At 44.6% G+C, this 20,614-nt stretch overlaps 7 protein-coding genes across 7 annotated transcripts; 3 read left to right on the top strand and 4 right to left on the bottom strand.

Moving 5' to 3' along the window:
• Positions 1 to 4,796: 4,796 nt before the first annotated feature.
• On the top strand, positions 4,797 to 5,564 carry AOL_s00076g144 (uncharacterized protein; the record flags this gene model as incomplete). The annotated part of the gene is made up of 3 exons (XM_011122697.1): positions 4,797 to 4,910; positions 4,992 to 5,117; positions 5,184 to 5,564. 3 exons carry the CDS (start codon positions 4,797 to 4,799, stop codon positions 5,562 to 5,564), a joined length of 621 nt encoding a protein of 206 aa, XP_011120999.1.
• Positions 5,565 to 5,831: 267 nt separating this feature from the next.
• Positions 5,832 to 6,896, bottom strand: AOL_s00076g143 (uncharacterized protein; the record flags this gene model as incomplete). The annotated part of the gene is made up of 3 exons (XM_011122696.1): positions 5,832 to 5,881; positions 5,971 to 6,214; positions 6,603 to 6,896. 3 exons carry the CDS (start codon positions 6,894 to 6,896, stop codon positions 5,832 to 5,834), a joined length of 588 nt encoding a protein of 195 aa, XP_011120998.1.
• A 493-nt stretch (positions 6,897 to 7,389) lies between these two features.
• Positions 7,390 to 9,871, bottom strand: AOL_s00076g142 (uncharacterized protein; the record flags this gene model as incomplete). Its single annotated transcript, XM_011122695.1, has 4 exons — positions 7,390 to 8,339; positions 8,393 to 9,311; positions 9,387 to 9,453; positions 9,861 to 9,871. The coding sequence occupies 4 exons, from the start codon at positions 9,869 to 9,871 to the stop codon at positions 7,390 to 7,392; spliced, it is 1,947 nt and encodes a 648-aa protein (XP_011120997.1).
• A 532-nt stretch (positions 9,872 to 10,403) lies between these two features.
• On the top strand, positions 10,404 to 13,708 carry AOL_s00076g141 (uncharacterized protein; the record flags this gene model as incomplete). Its single annotated transcript, XM_011122694.1, has 7 exons — positions 10,404 to 10,410; positions 10,498 to 11,373; positions 11,468 to 11,941; positions 12,003 to 12,136; positions 12,191 to 12,425; positions 12,474 to 13,540; positions 13,634 to 13,708. 7 exons carry the CDS (start codon positions 10,404 to 10,406, stop codon positions 13,706 to 13,708), a joined length of 2,868 nt encoding a protein of 955 aa, XP_011120996.1.
• An 845-nt stretch (positions 13,709 to 14,553) lies between these two features.
• Positions 14,554 to 16,700, top strand: AOL_s00076g140 (uncharacterized protein; the record flags this gene model as incomplete). Its single annotated transcript, XM_011122693.1, has 3 exons — positions 14,554 to 15,802; positions 15,872 to 16,051; positions 16,111 to 16,700. 3 exons carry the CDS (start codon positions 14,554 to 14,556, stop codon positions 16,698 to 16,700), a joined length of 2,019 nt encoding a protein of 672 aa, XP_011120995.1.
• Positions 16,701 to 17,425: 725 nt separating this feature from the next.
• Positions 17,426 to 17,797, bottom strand: AOL_s00076g139 (uncharacterized protein; the record flags this gene model as incomplete). The annotated part of the gene is made up of 1 exon (XM_011122692.1): positions 17,426 to 17,797. The coding sequence occupies one exon, from the start codon at positions 17,795 to 17,797 to the stop codon at positions 17,426 to 17,428; it is 372 nt and encodes a 123-aa protein (XP_011120994.1).
• An 85-nt stretch (positions 17,798 to 17,882) lies between these two features.
• On the bottom strand, positions 17,883 to 18,285 carry AOL_s00076g138 (uncharacterized protein; the record flags this gene model as incomplete). Its single annotated transcript, XM_011122691.1, has 2 exons — positions 17,883 to 17,992; positions 18,150 to 18,285. 2 exons carry the CDS (start codon positions 18,283 to 18,285, stop codon positions 17,883 to 17,885), a joined length of 246 nt encoding a protein of 81 aa, XP_011120993.1.
• Positions 18,286 to 20,614: the final 2,329 nt, after the last annotated feature.

Genomic DNA, 20,614 nt, shown 5'->3' with positions numbered 1-20,614 from the left:
CTCGTGGGCCCCACCCGAGTTCGACGAAGCTATTAGACCCCTGAACAGCGCGGAAATTGAGGGCTCATCACTGGCTGAGAGAGGATTAAGCTTTGTGTAAACGAGTTCGTGTGCTGCCACAGTCCACTAGGGGTTCTGGAACCCCGGATGCCCTAAGCACGTTGATATCATAAACGGTCTTTGACAGCTCGTTATTTGTGCTAAAGACTTCGAGAAATTCGCAGGAGTCGTATGAGACTCGGTTTTCTTCGTGAGATTTCAGAACAGACACATTGAACCCAACGGGCCAGATGGTGCCTCGGAAAGTGCGAAATTGGAGGAGCTGCCACCGTCATCAGATCACCCACCATCTGGGCTAGTGTGGCCTCGTAATTCCCCTCTGTTGCATTGGCTTCTTGCATCGCCATCATCAACCGGATTAACTGCTTACGTTTGGTTCTGTGGAGCTGAAAATGAGGTTGGGGAGGTTGTTGTTGTATGAGTGAATTTTGCTATAGGCGCGACAATCGGGTGGAAGAAACCTTCCTCAATTTCTGATATCAAACTATCACGATTTCCCGCTAGCCCGCTCCATGAAACAAGAGCAACGACCACATGAGTTAAGGCGAGCAACAGCAGCTATGACGACACTCTGCAAGCTTGCTGCGCCTCGTTAGCTTTCATTATCCCTGTCATCGATCAGGGACATCAGAATCCCAGTGTTTTTTATACAAACTTTCTCCATGAAAAGGTACAAAATATGTATCTCGCTAATGGCCGACTCTACGCTTTATCGAATGCAACCCGCCGGAACTGCAGAAGCTAAGCACATGCCAGTCAGTGCACGTACGGTGGTGGACCCTGAAAAGCAAAAAGCTTCCATTGGGAAGCTCCTGGTTCTGTAGCACCGGATTGGTCTGATACTGTATCCGGCTGATGCATTCCCCTCTTCCGCATTGCAATGCAAGCAAATAGACAAGTTTTTCCTGGTTGTCTGAGCTCTAGCCCTTGATGTCTATAGCTAGCTCGAAGAGCTACGAGATTGCGAAAGCAAAAATAACCTGGCTAGTGCGCTTAATGATTCATGGCACTGGTAATCCGCAAAAGCTTTCCCAACAGTTCACCCCACACACAAATTCGATTTCCATTACCAAATTGCTCTTAGGAGAAAGATACGGGTAAGTAATCGGGTTATGACATAGGACTTATGTGAATAACTTCAATGCAAGAGACCCACACCCAGGCGAAGGCGAAAGCGAAGGCGGGGAAACGGACAACGGTCACAATAGCAAGGATAACAGTGCATTTCATGCGTCTCGCTCTAGATTCCAGATTTTATACCCTTCTCAAGGCAGCTGCAGATACAAAATCCTTGATCCAATTGGAACCAATATTTTAACCAAAGTTTGATATTATTTTTATATTCCCGGACTAAAGCCTTGAAGTCAACTGGGAACTGTTCCCACATCCCGACGTCCATTCCTGTTTGACGCGGCTAACAAGGATAAAATTAATTCAGTGTGGCGAGGAGATATATCCTATTTCACATGTAGCTTTGGTTTGAAACCTGCGCAGTTAGCCGAATGTCTTGCAATTTACTAAATGAATTACTAGGGCTCCATCACTAACAATCTGTCCATCTTTCAGAGTCGGTCACACGCACATTTTCACCTTAATTGTGAGCGGGTTGGAAGTTTAGTAAGGAATTTGTAGGAATTCACTATCAGCTAGCTCGATTAGCTCATCACTTTACTTTTCATTTCGAGATATAAAAATATTCCTTTCGACGAGGGAATTTTGCTAGTGTGTAGCTTGTGATGTATGGGAGAGGAAGGTGAACTGGAACAAAAAGTGATTCTGGCTAGCTAGACGGAATGAGAAATTTTCTAAATGGATTACGAGGCTGAAATTCAAGGCGCTCCTTACTAGAATCCCATTCGAAAACGTCAGGTTTGAAAGGAGAATACTAATCTTGTAGCGACGGAAAACTAGATTCTTGCCATATGGCCATATATCCGGATGACTGGGTCTTAATCAGTTGGAAGGTTCCCAATTGTAAAGATACCTGTGCCTTATGCCCCTACCATGCATTGCATACACAGTTCGGCGGCTGCATACGTGGGCGGCCCCGAGATTTAGCCAATTACTCGCTACCAACTCTCAATAGTGGTTGCTGCTTTCTTCTATTCTGCCGTCGCATGAAATTTCCACACTCGAATACCGTCATATAGCTTGCTTGCTGTTGGCCATGGGGGTTTTCACAAACATTCTCGGCTTGGGCTGGATGAATTTACTCTTGTCATGAACAAAATGTTTTCCCTTATATCGGTCCATGGATCCATAGACCCGTAGGTAATCCTCGTGAGAGGAAATTTGCCGTGTTCTCCGACGGAAATCTACCGCTGTTTTTCTGCTGAGTCCGTGGAGCATTAATTTTGAAAGAGGCGATGCTGGCGCCAGTGGTTTGGCTGCCAGCGAAAATGTTGTGTAGTTTCAAATTTTGGGATACCGGCGGTGTCCCCGCTTCATTTCTAGCAAGAACATCCTTTTCTTTGGCAAGTCCAGGAGAAGGTTTGATTTCCACTCATTTAGGACGTTAAAATGATATGCTGTCGTCTGATGACGGGCTGGATAGATGTATGTACCTGGGAATTTACGGTGTGAGCAAAGCAGCATCCTTCACAGTACATTCTGGGGTAGATTTCCTACTGCTCAGTACTTGAGTACCAGAGCGCTTCGATATTCTCTCTATAGATCTATACGATACCGAATTTACGGATAACCTTTTTCAAACCCAGAGCCCGCCTACATGTATACGTATACACGACATCTATAACACTGATCTATGAGGCCTTTTTGGAATGGGCGCCCATGTGTGCACCCAAAACTATGGTTCATTTAAGCATCGGAGTATGTATAGACTATGGGTATCACAGATGCTGTGCACATGTAATGTTGATTGTGGTGTTGGTGCGGTGGAACGTAACGTCGGACGCTTAGCAAGGGTGGAATTGGTGATTGCACCTTGCAAATTCAAGGGCCCAGCTGGCTGGAGACTTATTTTGTAATAATATCTCAGATTGTAACATGGATATCTGGGTTGGTGTATGTGGTGTTATTGGGTTTCTTTGGGAGTTATATTGGTGTCATTGCCCCTTTCCGTAAAATAAGGGCCCTTTTTCTCCTCTTTCCTTGCAGTTAGAATCAGATTTTACGTCAGGTCTGAATAGCAGTACTCGTCGACTTGTTTCTCTACTTTCCTTACTCAAAGTCTTCAGATATCTATCACTAGACATATATTTGGCGTCTATATATATATCTTAGGAGAATTTCCCTCGATACAAGATTAATCTATAGATTTATAAAGCTTTAGATAATTCAAGACAATAGTATCTCCCATTGGATCTAAGATAGACTCGATACCCCGACCGATACTCCTAATGCACCACCCTATCTTCGCAACTACCAAACAAATACACGTGGATATACACTTCGGACAAACGACTCAAATGGCGAAGGTCATCCTGGCGAAATTTTGGTGTTTAGGATCAAAAGTTATAGAACTTCTACTAGGGTGGCGAAAGTCCTCTGGTCGACAATAGTTATATATCGCCTTGTCGGTCGGGAAATTTCAATATTTTGCCTCTAGAGCTAACTTCTCCCTTAATTCGAGACTATACGCCACGCTCTCTAGATCTATCCCCTGATACCGAATTAGAGCCCTCTAAATCATTTTACTATTACATACGTACCTGGAAATCGATAACGACCCTTTCACTTTAAATTTTTGTCTCGTTCCCTACCCCGTCCTACACTTCCTCGATTAATTTTCGGAGCTTGTATTATGCCTTTGACCTCGCGCGCGATTTTCAAGTTCCAAGTAAACCTACCCGACAGGTAGTTCCCATATATAACCATGATTGGATCATTTCTACTTCTTAAAGTCCTACAACAAATTAATAATCCTCTAATCGGAAAAACAGTGGTAGTGGTCGTTCTTTCGTTAATTACGTTAAGGTGTGTGCTTATCATATTATCTTCCATAAATTTTTGATTTCCTATTCCAGAGAACCTTTACAGTAAATATGTCTAGATACTTGCTCATCTTAGAATATCATTAACCTTGTCAGAAAATTCCGATAGATCTTATAATACCTTATCCCAAGCACGCCACCCTGGTCTCGAAATAATCAAAATCGAAAGACCTGGAGAAAAGAGTCGCCGGCATCACATGCGTTGCGTTACACTTCCCAAAAAGGCAACCCACACAAGCCCTCGAAAACCCCAAATGTCTTGGCACTTCTCCAAAAATTTTCGCGGGTATAAATTGGCGGCTTTCCCATCTTCCCTCTTCTTCTCCTCAGATCAAAAAATTTCACGCGATCCAGCCACAGCTGCAGTTGACCAACCAAAATTTCGCCTCCACGACTTTGCAGTTGCCAGAGACTTTCGGGTCTTGTGGATCTCCAGAAGAAATAACCTTCTCTGGTGTCCCTTCGGGGGTATTGGAGAGGGCGTGCCCGGATAGGAAGTTCTCCTCTCGTTACGGTTTTATTCAGTTAGAGCTGTGGGAGGTGGATGTCGATTGAATATGGGAGACATACTTTTTTTTATTTTATTTATTTATGAAATATAAGATTTGAAGATTTCTACGAGTGACTGTGGGAATTGGGATGATTGGTGATGATTAGAAGGGTTCCTGGCTTCTGATTAGTAGAAGACGCAGGTTTTGATTATTTTTTCTTCTCCAAGAGGGATTTGAGTGATATAAACCACCATCATCGATCAGTACTTTGAAGCCATCACGAACAAGCACAATGTCGTCCCTCCCGTTCCTCACAAAACCTGCCTTCGCAATTGCGATTGAGCATCTGACTCGCCATGTTGATACATACTCGTCGCATCTATCGTATGAAGTGAAGACTTCGACTGTACGTGATTCATTCCCGCTATGGAAAAGTTTTTTCTATATACGATAGATTGCTTATTTCAGGCGTATTGTGACCGAGCAGTTTGATAAAGAAGATGTCTATCTTGAGATTACTCGCATGGTATCCTCTACTCCAGTCGAGAATCCTACAACTGCAGCCGATGAAGGAGATGGGTTTGATGTCGATATCGAAGATGATGAGGATGATGTATGTCTTCTCCCGGTCTCGTACTATCGCCGTAGACCAGACCAGCTGATGTATGCCATATTACAGCCAGAATCTCTCCTGCCTTCTCTGTCGTCAATGTCACCGACCCATAAAGTAATCTATACTATAACTCTCTCCCCAATCTACTCCGTGCCAATACTGCATTTCACAATCGCGCCATTACCGCCATTGCCACCAACTCCCGTTTCTCTGGCCGATGTGTATGAACTACTAGTCCCTGCGCCTAGAAGGGAAGAACTAGGGCGATTGGGGGTCCAAGGAGGGATAAGTCAGGGCGAGCATCCCTATACGGGCAGGACAGTGTGGTTTGTACATCCTTGCAGGACGGGAGAAGTATTGAGGGAGTTTGGCGAGGATTTGAAGGTAGAAGGGTATCTAGGGGTCTGGATTGGAGTGTTCGGAGGGGTGGTGGGGTTAACTCTCTAGATACCTCTTTTATACTGCATTCTGGGAGTATAGATTTTATATCCTCGAATCAAGGCTTAAGATAGGGCATGTTGATTCATTCTATGTTCTTTGCATGCACACTTTTGGGAGATACCGGTTTGTCGGCATACGCCCCGGCTGTCTTTGAATTCCCTTTGCTTCGTTAAGGATAATGTAAATCCGCTTGATAAATCAGCTATATCGTAATATACTACAATATCATCTCGAATGATACCGCGCTATCATGCCTCAAAAACCCATAACCGCTCAGTCATCGTCGTCCTCAACTTCCATCTCTACGTCTGATTGTTCCGACTCTAAACAAGTGTCATTCAAACATTAGCATTCCGACAACCATCAAACCCACAATAACATGTACACATCGGGGGGAAAAGGAAAGACGTACCACTCTCATCTCTCCTCCTCTTCATCCCTTGCGCTCCATCAGCAGCCGCATTAAGTCCAGGTCCAGAGGCAGCATCATCACCACCCTTCTGTCCCGGTAAAGGCGCAAATCCCGCCCCACCATTACCAGCAGCACCACCTCCAGTCGTTAAATTTGAATCATTATCTGATCGAAGGGAGGGCATGCGATATGTTCCATCGAGCTTTGCGATTGTATCGGATTTTGATCTTGCGTATTGGATTTTCTGGTGGTTTTTCCCCCTCCGATGTTAGCTTTGGATTGCTAACGAGATTTTTTGGAAGGGAGGTAGAAAGGAGGGATCGTAGGAGATGGGTGGATGGGTGGATGGATAGGTGAATAGGTGGGAGGATACGGTTAGGTAATCCTGGGCTCGTACCTCAAAGTCATTGGATCTTTGAGGGGCGATTGAAAAAGTTCTAGACGTCGACCTTACCGTTCAGACTCCAAACTAAAAGTAATAACGATAAAAAGGGAGATGGAACGAAAAGCAAGAGGGGTAGATTTAGATAACATCACGAACTCCGGGATAACCAAAGTTCGAGAGTAAAAAAAAATAAAAAAATAAAAAAATAAAAAAATAAAAAATAAAAAATAATGGGAAGAACTCTTACCATCTCCTTCCCAAAAATCACCATTCCCTGACATCCCCTCATGGCACTACTAGCCCCCGCAATATCTCGAAAAGCAACATGCGCCTGTCCTCGCATCTTCGCTGTTTTTAAAGCAATCACGTCGAGAACTACTCCGTATGTGCTGAAGAGTGTGTATAACGCGATTTTTAGATCTGGTTTGTGGATTTTGTCGTTCAGATTGGAGATGTAGAGGGTTTGATTCGGTGCAGCAGAATTCGACGAGGATCCGCCTGGAGCCGAAGGCCGAGGGGGAGGGGGACGAGTGGACGCCATTGGAATTATTGTGGTGGTTGTAGATGTTAGAGGTGGGTGTCGTACGTCGTGAGGTTGATGGGATCGCGAGATTGGAATTGGGTGGTTGCTTGAGTTCGTGGTAAAGTCTTGGCTTCGATGAAACCCCTGCAAGCGAGCCAGCCATATATCAATACATCATAAAACCTTCAATACTAGAGTGGTGTATTGTAATCCACTAGTTGCCACTCGCTACTAGTATACCCTTAAGTTTTTATTTTATTTTATTAAATTTATTCAGAAACGTATTTACATGTCTCCTCAGTTCTGAGTATAACTAAGGATATAGTAAAGTACGTAAACCAAACCTAGAGTGCCTAAGTCGTAAGTAGAACCTACAAAATCGAACGCCTGTATGCAATACACCAGATATTGGCCGAAAAACGCCTTCGAAGATATCAAATATTCATTCCAACGCCGTACAATGTAGGGGTGGTGGCGGTGGTATATGGATAAAAATGCGGGAGAAAAAATATTAAGCAAGAATATCCGCCTCTCTCCCAACCAATAACATACCCTCTTTTAAGGCACAGGACTCGGTGATCTTATTGCACCCCCAAACCTTCAAGGTCTTCAACTCTGGTGCAACCTTCAGGATCCCTTCGATCACAGCATCATCAACACATCTTACAAAGCTGATATCCAACACTTCCAACTCCGGCAATGTAAACTCTTGGAGGAAAGTCCAAGCATCTTTCTCGATATCCTTACATCTATTGATTGTGAGCCTTTCAAGGGTGCGACTTGAATGATCTATGATTCTCGCAAAGCCGGAAGACTGGAGGTTGGTACAGTTTCGGAGGGAAAGCTCTTTAAGTCCGTAATTTAGGCTCCATTCTGTGAACAATTTGCCGATACCGTCGTTGGTGAGCAGCTCTGCTTCGTCAAGGTTGAGGATGTCAAGACGGCCACATGATGAATGGATCGCGTCGAGAGTCGCATCAGTAAGGTCCTTGCAGCCGTTCAAGGTAAGTTCTGAAAGCCCAGGGCCAAATGTATTTAGACAATCAATGATCGGACCGTCCTTGATTGAAGCTTGCGAATCGGTGATCTCCAAAATCTTTAGGTTTGGGAGACCGGTAAGGAGACGAACACATTCATCATCGATAAAGGTAAGGGTGTGGAGGCGAAGAACCTCCAATTCCGGACAATTATCAACCAACGCTTCCACAGCAGCAGCCTTGAAGCGAGAGGTATCTTTCACAGCGAATTCCGTGAGGCGACTGCCAACATTTTTGAAGAAGCGGATGTAGCATTCCTCTGTAACATTGAAGGCACCGTAGAGTTCAAGAGATGTGAGTTGTTTGAGTTGGGTGCCATAATAATCGAGACATTCGTCCTTCATGAGACCGCACCAATTGAGGTGGAGGCGGCGGATTGTTGGGACGAAGGCAGCAATTTGGCGGAGGCTGTCCGAAGAAATTCCTATACCACGATCAGCATACAGCATTTAGATAGAAATAGTTATATGAACTTACCACTACAATCGTAGAAACGGAGGACGTGCTCGGCGGGCTCGAAAAAGAGGTTGATTGTTTCGCCATTTAGACGGCGATTCTTACAGATAATCTGTGAGATCTTGTCGACATTATGGGAGCCGATGTACCCAAGGGTCTCAACGTCGTCGATGTACTTTGCGACGGTGTTGATGCATATTTCCTGGAGGGACTTGACATTGCTAGTGTCGCCATCGAGGATAGCACGTGCAGCCGACTTCTTGTTAGTACGGGTAGTCTGTTTCTTTTTTCGAGCAGCTTTCTCCGCAGGAGCGCCCTTTTTGCCACACGTATGGCAGAGGAGACCTTCACCATCGTCCGCAGAACGAGAGTAAGGCGTGACAGTGAAACGACATTCACACTCGGCGCAGAAGGCGATTTGGCCGGGAACGGGGCGGAGAGCGGGGTCAAGAAAATTATCGGGGTTGAATTCGTCGTCTTCCTCCAGCTTTCGCTGCTCTCCAGCCTTCTTTTTCGCGAGTTGGGCTTTAGTGAGCTTTCTAGTTCTCGTGGCACGAACTGCAATCATTTCTTCCTCTTCAATCTCCTCAAATTCGCTTTCAGTGTCTTTAACAGTTGTAGATTTACGCTTTCTCTTCCCGACGACTTTGAGGTCGATCTTGGTGGTAGCACGGGAAGCCCTCCCACGTCTCGTTCGAACTGGCTCCTCCTCTTCAACGTCCAGCATCTCTTCATCGTTGTCTTCATCTTTGGATACCTTCTTTTTACGGCGAGCAGCAGAAGCAGAGGATTCACCAACTTCCTCATCTTCATCTATTTCTTCGCCAATTTCTGCGGCTTCCAGAGAGGCTGCCACACTACGCCTGTGAGCTGCTTCATTTCGGGCACGGGCACGAGCAGAAGAAAGGGCCTGGATTCCGCTTGTGTCGATACCTTTCTCCTGGAATCCGATAATTTTGCATTAGCCTATAGATATACGATATAGCGAGGAGATATATATGGACGTAAAACTTACACGTAAGAATTCCGTGAGGGCAGAATTGGGACCACTGACGTGGGAGCGTTGGCCGGGACGGCGAGACCTATTAACCAGTATCAATATTAGCGAAGCCGTAAACGGTAAGGTCAGTATATCGATCGGACAGGGCTGCAGGGTTCCTACATGAGTGATTGGCTAGTTTGTCGAATCGATGGCGATAGCCTTTAAGAGATCTGTAGAGATCGAGATGAATGAAGTTTGCGATGTATTCTTATAGAGGAGGTAATTGGGATCAAGAAGAGTCTACAGCAAAGGAAAAGAATTTGGTAAACAATACTAGCAACATGAACTGCCGGCAATCGCCTAGTAGAAGTGAAAAGAGCACGGAGATGGGAAGGCCAGTCTCAGGAGAGGAGCCTGCTCACGTAATCAGTTTGTCTCAAAAAGCAATATAATTTCCTAATTAGGACAAGAGCGGGCAAAAGTGTGACTTCGCGACAGCCCATTTACGCGGTATCCATGGCAGTCCTACGATCATCTGAACTCTGATTGGTTCGTTCGGTTCCTAATCGACCCGGTTGCGAGGCAAAAGTATGAGTCTCCTGTCTTGGCTTGTATCCACGGAGATCGAGACAATTGCAAAACCTAATTCTCCTTTTTTTTTCTCTTTCTTCTGTGGCTTTTTTCTTTTGTGAGAGGCAAGACTGAATATCTGGGGCGGTATATCTCTTGTTTGTTTCTATCGCATTGGAGATACTGTATTTATTGATCCTTTATTTCATTGTATTGTTGTGGTTGTGCCTCTGCGGCCCTGTAACCAGTCCCCAGTCAGTAACTATAGCTGGTGTTGAAGCCCAACTGCAACGCGTTATAAGCATCCCACCAACAACGTTATCTTTTTCTCGAGCTCTTTCCAACCCACCTTCTTTCTTCTTTCTTCCGCTGCCCCCCATATTGCTTTCGAGCTTCATAAGAACATTAATTTCCCTCTAACTCCGATTGCTATTTTGTTCTCTAAGAATAAACTAAGTATAGCCAAAATACCTAGCAACTATGCCTCGTAAGTTATTTGTTTCCAGCTTGCAATTGCAATATCCAAGTGTTGTTGAATTTGCAGCATGAAGCTAACGGCTATCTACCTGCACAGCGAAAAAAGCTTTCAGGGTATCCCCTGGACCCCGTACCAGAGCTACCCGTGCCAGTTCCAGGGCTTCTTCAAGAGCTTCCTCCCAAGCTCCCACTCCCAAGAGCGCTGCAAAGACTCCTCGCCGAGGTCGTCCCGCTAGAAGCAAACTTGTCATTTCTGGCATTGATAGTGAAATTCCCGATGAAGAAGATAAAGACGATTTTGAAGTTCCTGCTACTGACAGTGAACCTGAATCAGTCACTTCGAAGGGGCAGAAGAGACGCCGTACCGGTCGGAATTCTAAGATAGCTGTGGTTATCCCTCCGCGATTGACTTCAAGAGCGAAAGTCGGTGCTAGTGCTGCCAGTTCCGTTTCTGGGTCTCCATCTTCTAATTTACTTGAAACTCCTCCTACATCTATTTCCGCGACTAGCACTCGCGCATCTAGCCATGTTGCTACTAGGACTCAGCTGGCTCCGATTGATTTTGCTATAAAGGATAGCGAGGATGAAGATGCCATTGCTTTGTCGACGACAAAAAAAGGAAAAGCTATTTCCAAGAAGATGAACTCAGCTCCAGTTTCCCAGGCCACGCCCAGAAGATTTCCTAGAAGGTCTCTATCTAAACCGGAGCCTGTTATTGAAGACAGTAGTCCTGATGAAGAGGATGATGATGTTGATGATGAGCTAGATGATGAGCCAGAAGAGGAGGATGATGACGTTTATGAAGAGCCAGAAGGAGAGGATGGCGATGATGATGACGCCTTTGAAGAACAGGAAGTTGATGAAGAAGCGTCAAATGGCTCGGATAATGATGACCCTATCGCCTCTGCGATTCAGCAAGCTGTCAGCACTACTGCTGCTGCACCAAGTCCAGCTGCTCATAGAAGGAACAGACGTAGGGCGCCTAAAATTACCAGAGTTGGTCCCCTTCCCCTTTTATTCCTCTTCTTATCTCCACCTCAGACTTTTTTTTTATCGGAGGTTTGCAGAAATGTCCAACGAACAGGAAGAGACTAACCCACTTATAACAAAGGCCGAACGCGAACGTTCACAGCTTTACGCTGCCCATCCCTATCTCCAGCATATCTGGACAGAGCTTGAAAAATGTGATCCAATTCCCACCGAGAAGGCGGAGCAACCGGAAGGTCTATCGCTCACAATGCTTCCATTTCAGCTAGAAGGGTTGAATTGGTTGAAAAAACAGGAACGCACTAACTTCCATGGCGGTATTCTTGCTGACGAGATGGGTATGGGAAAGACTATTCAAACAATTGCTTTGTTGATGGAGAAACCGCGTCCGAAACAACCTTGTTTAGTTGTTGCTCCCACTGTTGCACTTATCCAGTGGCGAAACGAGATTGAGAAGCATACCAATAACGCTTTGAAAGTTCTGATCTTTCATGGCCAAAACAAAGAGACGAATGTCAGCAGCATTAACAAGTATGAGGTTGTTTTGACCACTTGTAAGTTTGCTTTCTCTCGCCTTGTCCCCCTTTATCTATTGTGGGTTGCTAAGTAGAGTAGACGGGTCACTTGAGTCAGTCTTTCGCAAGCAAAACAGTGGCTTCAAACGCAAGGGTGAAATCTATAAAGAAGACAGTGTGCTCCACAAGGTTCAATGGCACCGTGTCGTCCTTGACGAAGCCCATAACATCAAGGTATTACCCCTCAGTACTCCTGCTGCGTATGTATCACCTCCCTAACCGTACTAGGACCGTTCTTGCAACACTGCCCGTGCCGTCTTTGCCCTCAAGACCAAGTACAAACTTTGCCTCTCTGGAACCCCTCTCCAAAACCGTATTGGCGAACTTTTCTCCCTTCTGCGCTTTTTGGAGTCCGACCCGTTCAGCATGTACTTCTGTCGCAAGTGCTCTTGCAAGAGCCATAGCTGGAAGTTCAAAGACTTTCGACACTGTGATAGTTGTTCCCACACACCTATGGAGCATGGTATGTCCTCCCATATTAGTGAGTCTCGTTCTAGGCTAATTGTTCTAGTTTGCTTCTTCAACTACGATATTCTGAAGCCCATTCAAAACTATGGAAATGAAGGCCCTGGTAAAGTCGCGTTCGAAAGGCTCCAATCTTTGTTAAAACTCATCATGCTTCGCCGTACTAAAGTTCAGCGAGCTGATGACTTGGGACTTCCACCCCGTGTCGTCAAAGTCCGCCGCGACTATTTCAACGAAGAGGAGCTCGATCTGTACGAGAGTATATATGGCGACAGCAAGCGCAAATTCAATACCTATGTTGCCACGGGTGTTGTCTTGAACAACTACGCAAATATCTTCAGTCTGATCACCCGTATGCGTCAGCTTGCGGATCACCCAGATCTAGTCCTTCGACGTCACACCAACGAAGATGGGAACAACAACTTAGTCTGTTGTATTTGTGATGAAGAGGCAGAAGAAGCAATAAAGTCCAAGTGCCATCACACTTTCTGCCGTCTTTGTGTACAGCGCTATCTTGATACTTATGCTGGTAATGGTTCCCCCGACTGCCCAACTTGTCATTTGGCTCTTAACATCGACTTGACGCAACCCGCCCTTGAAGCGGCCTACGAAACAGTCAAAAAGGGCTCCATCATCAATCGCATTGATATCAATAATTGGCGCAGCTCGACCAAAATCGAAGCTTTGGTTGAAGAACTTGCGAATCTTCGCAGCAAGAGCCGTACCGTCAAGTCCATTGTTTTCAGTCAGTTCACAAGCATGCTCCAGCTTGTTGAATGGCGTCTACGAAAAGCTGGATTCTTAACGGTGATGCTCGAAGGTTCTATGAGCCCGTCTCAACGCGATGCTTCGATTAGATACTTTATGGAAAACGTTGAAGTTGAAGTTTTCCTTGTTTCGTTGAAGGCTGGTGGTGTCGCACTGAATCTCGTGGAGGCCAGCCAGGTTTTCATCATGGATCCATGGTGGAATCCTAGCGTTGAATGGCAGAGTGGAGACCGAATCCACCGAATTGGCCAAACGAGGAACTGTTGTATCACTCGAATGGTTATTGAGGATAGTATTGAGAGTCGAATTGTGGAGTTGCAAGAGAAAAAAGCTAATATGATTAATGTAAGTCTACCCCCCAAAAAAGAAAAGGTCTCAAAGTGCCGGCTTTTGCTTGATTCTATGGTGAGAAACGAACACTAATAAACCCGGTTACAGGCGACGATTGGAGGAGATCAAGGTGCCATGGATAGGCTTAGTCCCGCGGACATGCAATTCTTGTTTAACAATTAGGAGTAGCGTGGATCTATGATTTGAATATTCTAATACTGGCGAATATAAATTCGATACGACCTATATTAAAATAAAGAAGGAACGACGGAATGTTGGAAGTGGCGGATATCTCGTTTGGTGTTCAAGGCGCGCGCGGTTGATCTGTTGTTTTTCCTGGGTATGGTTCTTTTCTACCTTTTACTTCCCAAACTTAGCGTCAATAATCAATTTCAACTGGATGCTGGAGGTCATTAGAAGATTGGTGTTTATCATTCGAAATCCGTTTTAGATCTACTAAATACTACAACATGTTAACAATTGAATAAATCCACAACCGCGAGAGAAGATACAACTTGATCCCACTCATACTCAATTGACTCTTAGAAACGTGAGGGATCGTGATGCCTGTGATCAGCTAGCTACCCGTGCCGCATATCACAAACCTACCCTTTATATGGTCATAAATACCACAATAACAACACTAATTGTTTATGACGGGGATATTGCATACATAGAAGTCTCGAAAGATGCCGATGATGATGATAATGAGGACGATGAAGCCGATGAGGGAGAATACGAGAGTAGCCACGATTTCTTTCCCATGGAGTCTCGACTGGCTTGACTCTTGCTTTCTTCTCCTTCACCCTCACCTTCAGCTTTATCACCAGCTCCATCTCCATCATCACCATAATAATCATTTCGAATATTACCATATTCATCCCCTTACTCCCTTTCCTAGACCAGTTCGTGGTAAGAATAGATCAGTTCGAGATCATTGCTCAATCGACGAGGATCGGTTACCGATACCGCTAAAAATATCCATTCCCACGGAACCGCCTCGTGTGAGTAGGTAAAGAGATCCAAAGATGGGAGATCCAAATCGCCCCATGAAAAAGAACACTACCCAAGTCCCTCCCACACACCTTTCTGCATCACACCTCACGACGCCTATTATTCCGACGGCTTTTCCAGTCTCGAGTTTTATTTCGAACTTTCCATCTGGTGCCGGTGCTGGTGTCGGTGTCGGTTCTGGGCATTCGCATAGCTTCTCTGCTCCGGGTGCCAATTTATCCCACTCTCTATCTTTCCCTGATTTGGCCACCATCGGATCGGCTTCTAGAAGAAGGCATACACAGCAAGTTGATATCACTTCACACGAACAGTTTCCAACTCTTGCTGCTGGTATTCAAGTCAAGCAGTCTAAGAGGAAGCATCCTAAAAAGAAGGAGTTTGACGAAGATAAAGTTGGCGAAGGTAGTAACAGTAGTGCTGTTATTGCTGAGGTCAAGAGAGTTGAAACAGAAAAGGTTGGAGTTCGAGGAGGAGGAGGAGAATTAGTAGTACCAGTTCCCCACTCCACTCAGCAGCAGACACCGCCATCATCGCCGCGATATCAACCAACCAATCCAGCTTCTCAAGCAAGTCCATCGACACCGACTCTTCCACTATTTCCAACTGGCAGTCCAGTTGATCAAGGCCAATATCAACTTGGCCCACCTACTTCGACTTCGACTTCGCTACAGTTTGAAACATCAAGTCCATCCTTCCAGGCCGGTCAGGTTGGTCAGCCACAAGCAGGTCCATCATCCCAAACACGGCCATCCTCTCAACCTGGGCCATCAACATTCATCCCCTCTCCACTTCAAGCAACATCTCCATCGTTGCAAAACCCATTCCAATCATCCCCATCAAACCATACAGCCTCCCCGTTTCATTCATACTCTCAATCGCCTGCACCAATGGCAGATAATCCTTCTCCACGTCCGGCTCGTTGGGCCATGAGCCCCCAGGAGGTTGACCAATGTATCTTCAACATCATGAACAACTTGAACCCCCTCTACTTAACCGATGTTTTTACCCAAGCAGCTCTCAATGCTGGTCTTCCAGATCCAAATGCCATGTTGCGTACCAGCCTTACAGCTAGAAGGGCCGGTGTCCCAGACCCAAATGCCCAGTATTGGACTCAGGGCCATACACCTGCCCAAGCCCTCTATTCTGGCCCAGCTGGTTATTGGGAAGACCTTGATCCACCTACTGAACCCATTTTCTTGACTGAAAGGCAACAAATGAGGTTGGGCTTTGCTATCCATAAACTGGGATCTCGTGGTTTGAAATGTAAGTGTTACTCCAAGAGACTTCTTCCTTTTAAGGATACATTGGAATCTAGTTTAACAATTTTTTTAGCGGTCATTGAATTCACACGATATGTCTGCTTGCGCAATTTGATGGCAGCTTGGGAAGAACCCGACGTCGATAAAATCTGGCACAAGTATAAGATGAAAGGGGCAGATTTGTTCGGAGGGATCCCATACTCTTTAAACCGAAAGGTTCAGGTCTTGATGACCCATATCGAAAGGGCCGAAGGTATGTAGTTCACCCACTCTATAATAAGGTTTGAATTTGGCACTAAGGAAACCTGTTAGAATATTGCACTATTCAATTGCAAAACCTGCAACAGAAGAACGAGGCTGAAATGACCAAAAAGACGGCTACGTTAAAGGTTGATCAAGAAAGCACCGACGAGAGACAAGGAAACTGGAAAGGCAAAGAGAAAGCCTTTCCATCGCATGAGAATAGCCCCCCCGGAAACGCCCTATTTACGGGCGTCCAAGCCCACGAGTCTGGTGAAGCTCAAGGCAAAGGCAAAGGGAGATGGGCAGATAAGAGATCACCCGGGAAGGGTAACAATGGTTCGACTTTCATCAATGGCCAAGAGTCCACTTGGAAAAAATTAGCTAACTCTCAACTAGACCTGCGCTTCAAGTCGTTCGTCACTATTTTACAACTTGCGAGAATCTGGAACGAAGCGGATTACGGTTGGTTTGTCGACACTCTCCAGGACTTTGGATTCCCCAAGATGATGCGTGCTCGCTATGAGCTACTTGAAAGTGACATGCAAAGTAGCCTTGTCGCGAAGTGGCCCCCCGGAGAAGATTCTGCTCCCGTTCAGGACTTGAGGAGCGGAAATATAGGCGGTGGGGGAGGTGCCGGGGGATCCAGTCGCTATTTCTAAGCGACCAAGGATCTCTTGGTACCCCCCCCCCCTCCCCCCTCTTTTGAAAAATCTGCGTGTTGGCAGATAAACGAGGTTTTTGTATCGCATACATGTATACATGATGCATAATGTGTAAGTTAACTTCATGATATTCGGGGAAGAATCAATTGAATATTTGAGGTTGAGAAGGTGGGTCGTATTATTGGGGTCCAATGTCCTTTTGTTTTGGTTTTGGCTTGTTCTTCTTCTTTGCTCATGAGTCTTTTCGTTCTTTCTTTCCCAAAGTGCTTCTTGGTCCATTGGATTGCATTGCATTGTAGTGGTTGGAGTTAGAGCCCCAATTTCTTTAGGGGGTTTGTGGGATTTGGGTATGATGCTACTCTACACGAGGAAATCTAGGTATGGATATTATCCACTCATCCCCCGATTCCGAGTTTGGGGGTTATAGGCTTTATATCAAGGGGCAAGACTAACGGAGGTGATGATTGTGATATTAGCACATAAAGAGTTTAATTAGAGGAGTAATTTCCATGTCTGAGTACGAGACAGAGTGATAATGAGGAATTGAAATATGTATTCATACCTTTTGCAGTTGTATTGCGTGCACTGATGATGTGTGCCCTGTATATCCAATATGAATATATCAGTTCTAAAATTGACGAAACTCGAGTCCTTATAATCATATGAATTAGACATTAATTGGACCTTTCATGAGCGATTTGAATCCACGGCCGGGTTTTTTTTCATTTTGATTCCCCAACCCACCCCTCCAACTGTCTCTCCCCTATTCTATATATATTATAATCATAAACAACCCATTTACTACCATCCCTAACCCTTCTATAAACCGTGTTATTTTCTTCTAACCAGGCCCTAAACCTTTCCACTACAGCTTTGTCTGTTGATTCCCCCCATGATTCTGCTATTTCTAATGCATTTGAGTGAGAGGGGCTGGATTTTGAAAGTGTAGCCGCAATAGAAAGAACTGATGGATCGGCTGGCCATGCGGTTATCAAGGATGCTAAGGGTGGGTGGAAGAGGGAAGTTAGTTGGAGGAGGGGGATTAAAGGAGACCAAGGAGTTGAGGGGGTGATGTTGGGGAGTTGGCGAATCATTCCTGCTGTGTGGTTTGTATGGTTTTCACCGTTAGTACAAAGCGGTCTGAAGGTGTTTGTTATGGTTTTTTTTTATGGAGAGAGATTACTTACAGTAGACGTCATCCCAATATTGAAATTTGGTGATGGCATCGTATTCTACTTCCGGACAGGAAGGGCGGTCGAGAATTTTGTTTACCAGGAGGGTTGCGATACCTGGGTTATGTTATGACGTTGTATTAGTGATTGTATGTTTTTATATTATATTGTTATATTTTTTTGGCTAAATATATTATACGCGGATATAGATATGTAGGCGGGCATTTTTAAAAGGTTAGGATTATATTAACGGGGAAGATTAAATTAAACTTACGGCGGATACCTCTGCGACCTAAGTGTTCGACTAGGTGTTTATGATGAATTGAAAGTTCGTCGAGGCCGCGTGGGATGGATGGACCGGAGTCGAGTTTGTAAGTAGAGCTCAAGGCGAAGGATGTTTTTTCGACCATTTTTGGTCTTAATTATAATCTTGGGAGATGACGATATCAAATCTTGATATATAAGAATTCGGAATGATTAATTTAGCTATATAGAAACAACTAGGCCGTATATTGAGTTTTGGTATATATCGATAGGTTAGAAGGCAATGAACTGGCGAGTATAGCAACTTCAGGTATAATATCTTCTTATATACTACTTTTTTTCCCTTTTGGTGGAAATCCAAAATATATACCTATGTTTTATCCAAATGAGATCTTAGAAGGATAGACTGATGTTCCGTGTCTTATTTTTCGAATTCCTCGGGATATAATTTTGAATCACCTGAGTTTTGCAAGAAAATTTGAGTTGATGGTATATAATGTCGTTTCCCCGTTGGATTTACTGAGGCTGTGTCAAAAATTGTATGAGATATATATTGGAAATAATATTGGCACGGAGCCTCAATGAGTGTATGATCGAACGATATTTCGACCCTGTAAATTTCCGAGGTTTAGGTACCTCAATTTGCTCGAATATGTTGTATAAATGTTGGATTTTTAGCCTTGATCGTAAATACGAGGAACTTTTCGGAATAAGTTTATATAGGTTGGGATCTTTCAATTTAGAATAAGGCCGTGGAGGAGAGATGCCGTAGCGGCTTAAAATTCTAGCAGATCTAGAAGATATATTCGCTTAAAATTTCTGGGACGAATGGTTGATTAGAAATAAATTAACCTGAGAGATCTGGCTCTCCTCTACTACTTATATTATGCATATTCGGGCCTGGCGAAAAGAAGGATACATGCACACCCCTCTACGGAACTAGCTGTCCTGTATCGGAATCTATAGGAACGTCATCTGGTGTCTACCTGATTTGCTATAGATCGATTCCTACTTCAGCTTCTTACTTACATGCATACGGCCACATCATCAGTATCGTAGGTGTCATATACGGCACTCTACATTACATTGCACAAAAGAAAAAAACCATGTAGTCATGTTCGTTGACGAAGGTTGATCTGAAACACATATGAAACTCGCCAATTTTGACCCACACCTTGCGCATCACTCTTTTTTATGGGCGAGACATTTGCGGCTAGATCCTTCAAATATATAGACGACTATGATTGGTAAAATAGAGGGTTTTGGAAACGGGTGATCATTTGCCCTTGCCTTGTGGGATTGTAGGGTATTATAAAGAACATGTGGAAATCTTTAGCGGTGCGCAGGGGTATGTAGGATCACCTGAAGAGATTTATTTGGGTAATGAGGATGTTAGTGAGCCAGGAGGTCTTCGAGAGCTGCTTTGTGAGAAAGAATTTCCGAAATTTTTGTTTTGCAACTACAAGTTTTACAATTGTCTCGATATCGAAGTTGAAGTTAATGGTTTCAATCCAGTATATAGCTAGTATAACGGTTTCTATGGATCTAGCCTTAAGCTTAAATGCGGCTGAAGGAGACCTTGTTGTATCTTGCCTCAAAACTGTGTTGCTGACCACATTAGGGCCCTGCAGGGGCTCTCAGCTCAGGATACCCTTGCAAGCTTGGCCCGCTTGGGTGATGTTCGATCAGAGCGAGAAGCTGGTGACCTCGAAGCCGAATCCAAGAAGCTGGGACAATACTTGACGTCTGCTCCAGGTTGTCACATTTAAGAATGACGGATTCCGAAACCTAACACTTAACGCCTGAAACTTGAACTGATAGATGCCAACTGGAGATGGTCGAATCATATCGTAAAGATATTCATTTTGATATTAAATATATACCTACATGATAAATAGCGAGCGCAGCACTATATATGGTACGCCTGGGATACACATTACTCCAGTCTCGCATGTCTAGCTTGGAATCCTAAATTCACTCTTAAAATCTTGCGCTGACTCTCTCACCAGCCACGAGCTGCTCCAGTCCACGTAGTCAGTCCATAGTGCTATAGTAAAACAAATACGATTTCAGTACATTCTCCATTAGTATTCTACTACGTTTTAAGCATCTTAGTGCCCTTCCAAATATCAATGTATATACCAGCTTCACGCGCTGGATTAAGTGCTCTTTATTGTTCCCAATGTCGTGGCACTAGCTAAATTTTCTAGTAGCTTGCAAAATAACCGAGTTGAGGCCTCTTATAATATCATGATATCGGGGTAAATCAGCATTCTTAACCTTAGATTCGTGTACTATTAACATGTCTACCAGAATTCTAATCCAAAATCTACCAATCTTCATGATAACTGGCGGGAAACGCGAGTAGTCTTTTGTTGGATTATTTGCGTTGGTGGCTTAATCGAGTTATTGCTCCGCGTCTGTTGGTGTTACATGTTAGCGGGATGGTTGGATACAAACCAACGTTCCTGAATC

The sequence above is a fragment of the Orbilia oligospora genome (genome assembly GCF_000225545.1).
Source record: "Orbilia oligospora ATCC 24927 unplaced genomic scaffold scaffold00076, whole genome shotgun sequence".
Classification (NCBI taxonomy): domain Eukaryota; kingdom Fungi; phylum Ascomycota; class Orbiliomycetes; order Orbiliales; family Orbiliaceae; genus Orbilia; species Orbilia oligospora.
This window is presented reverse-complemented; position numbering and strand designations above follow the sequence as displayed.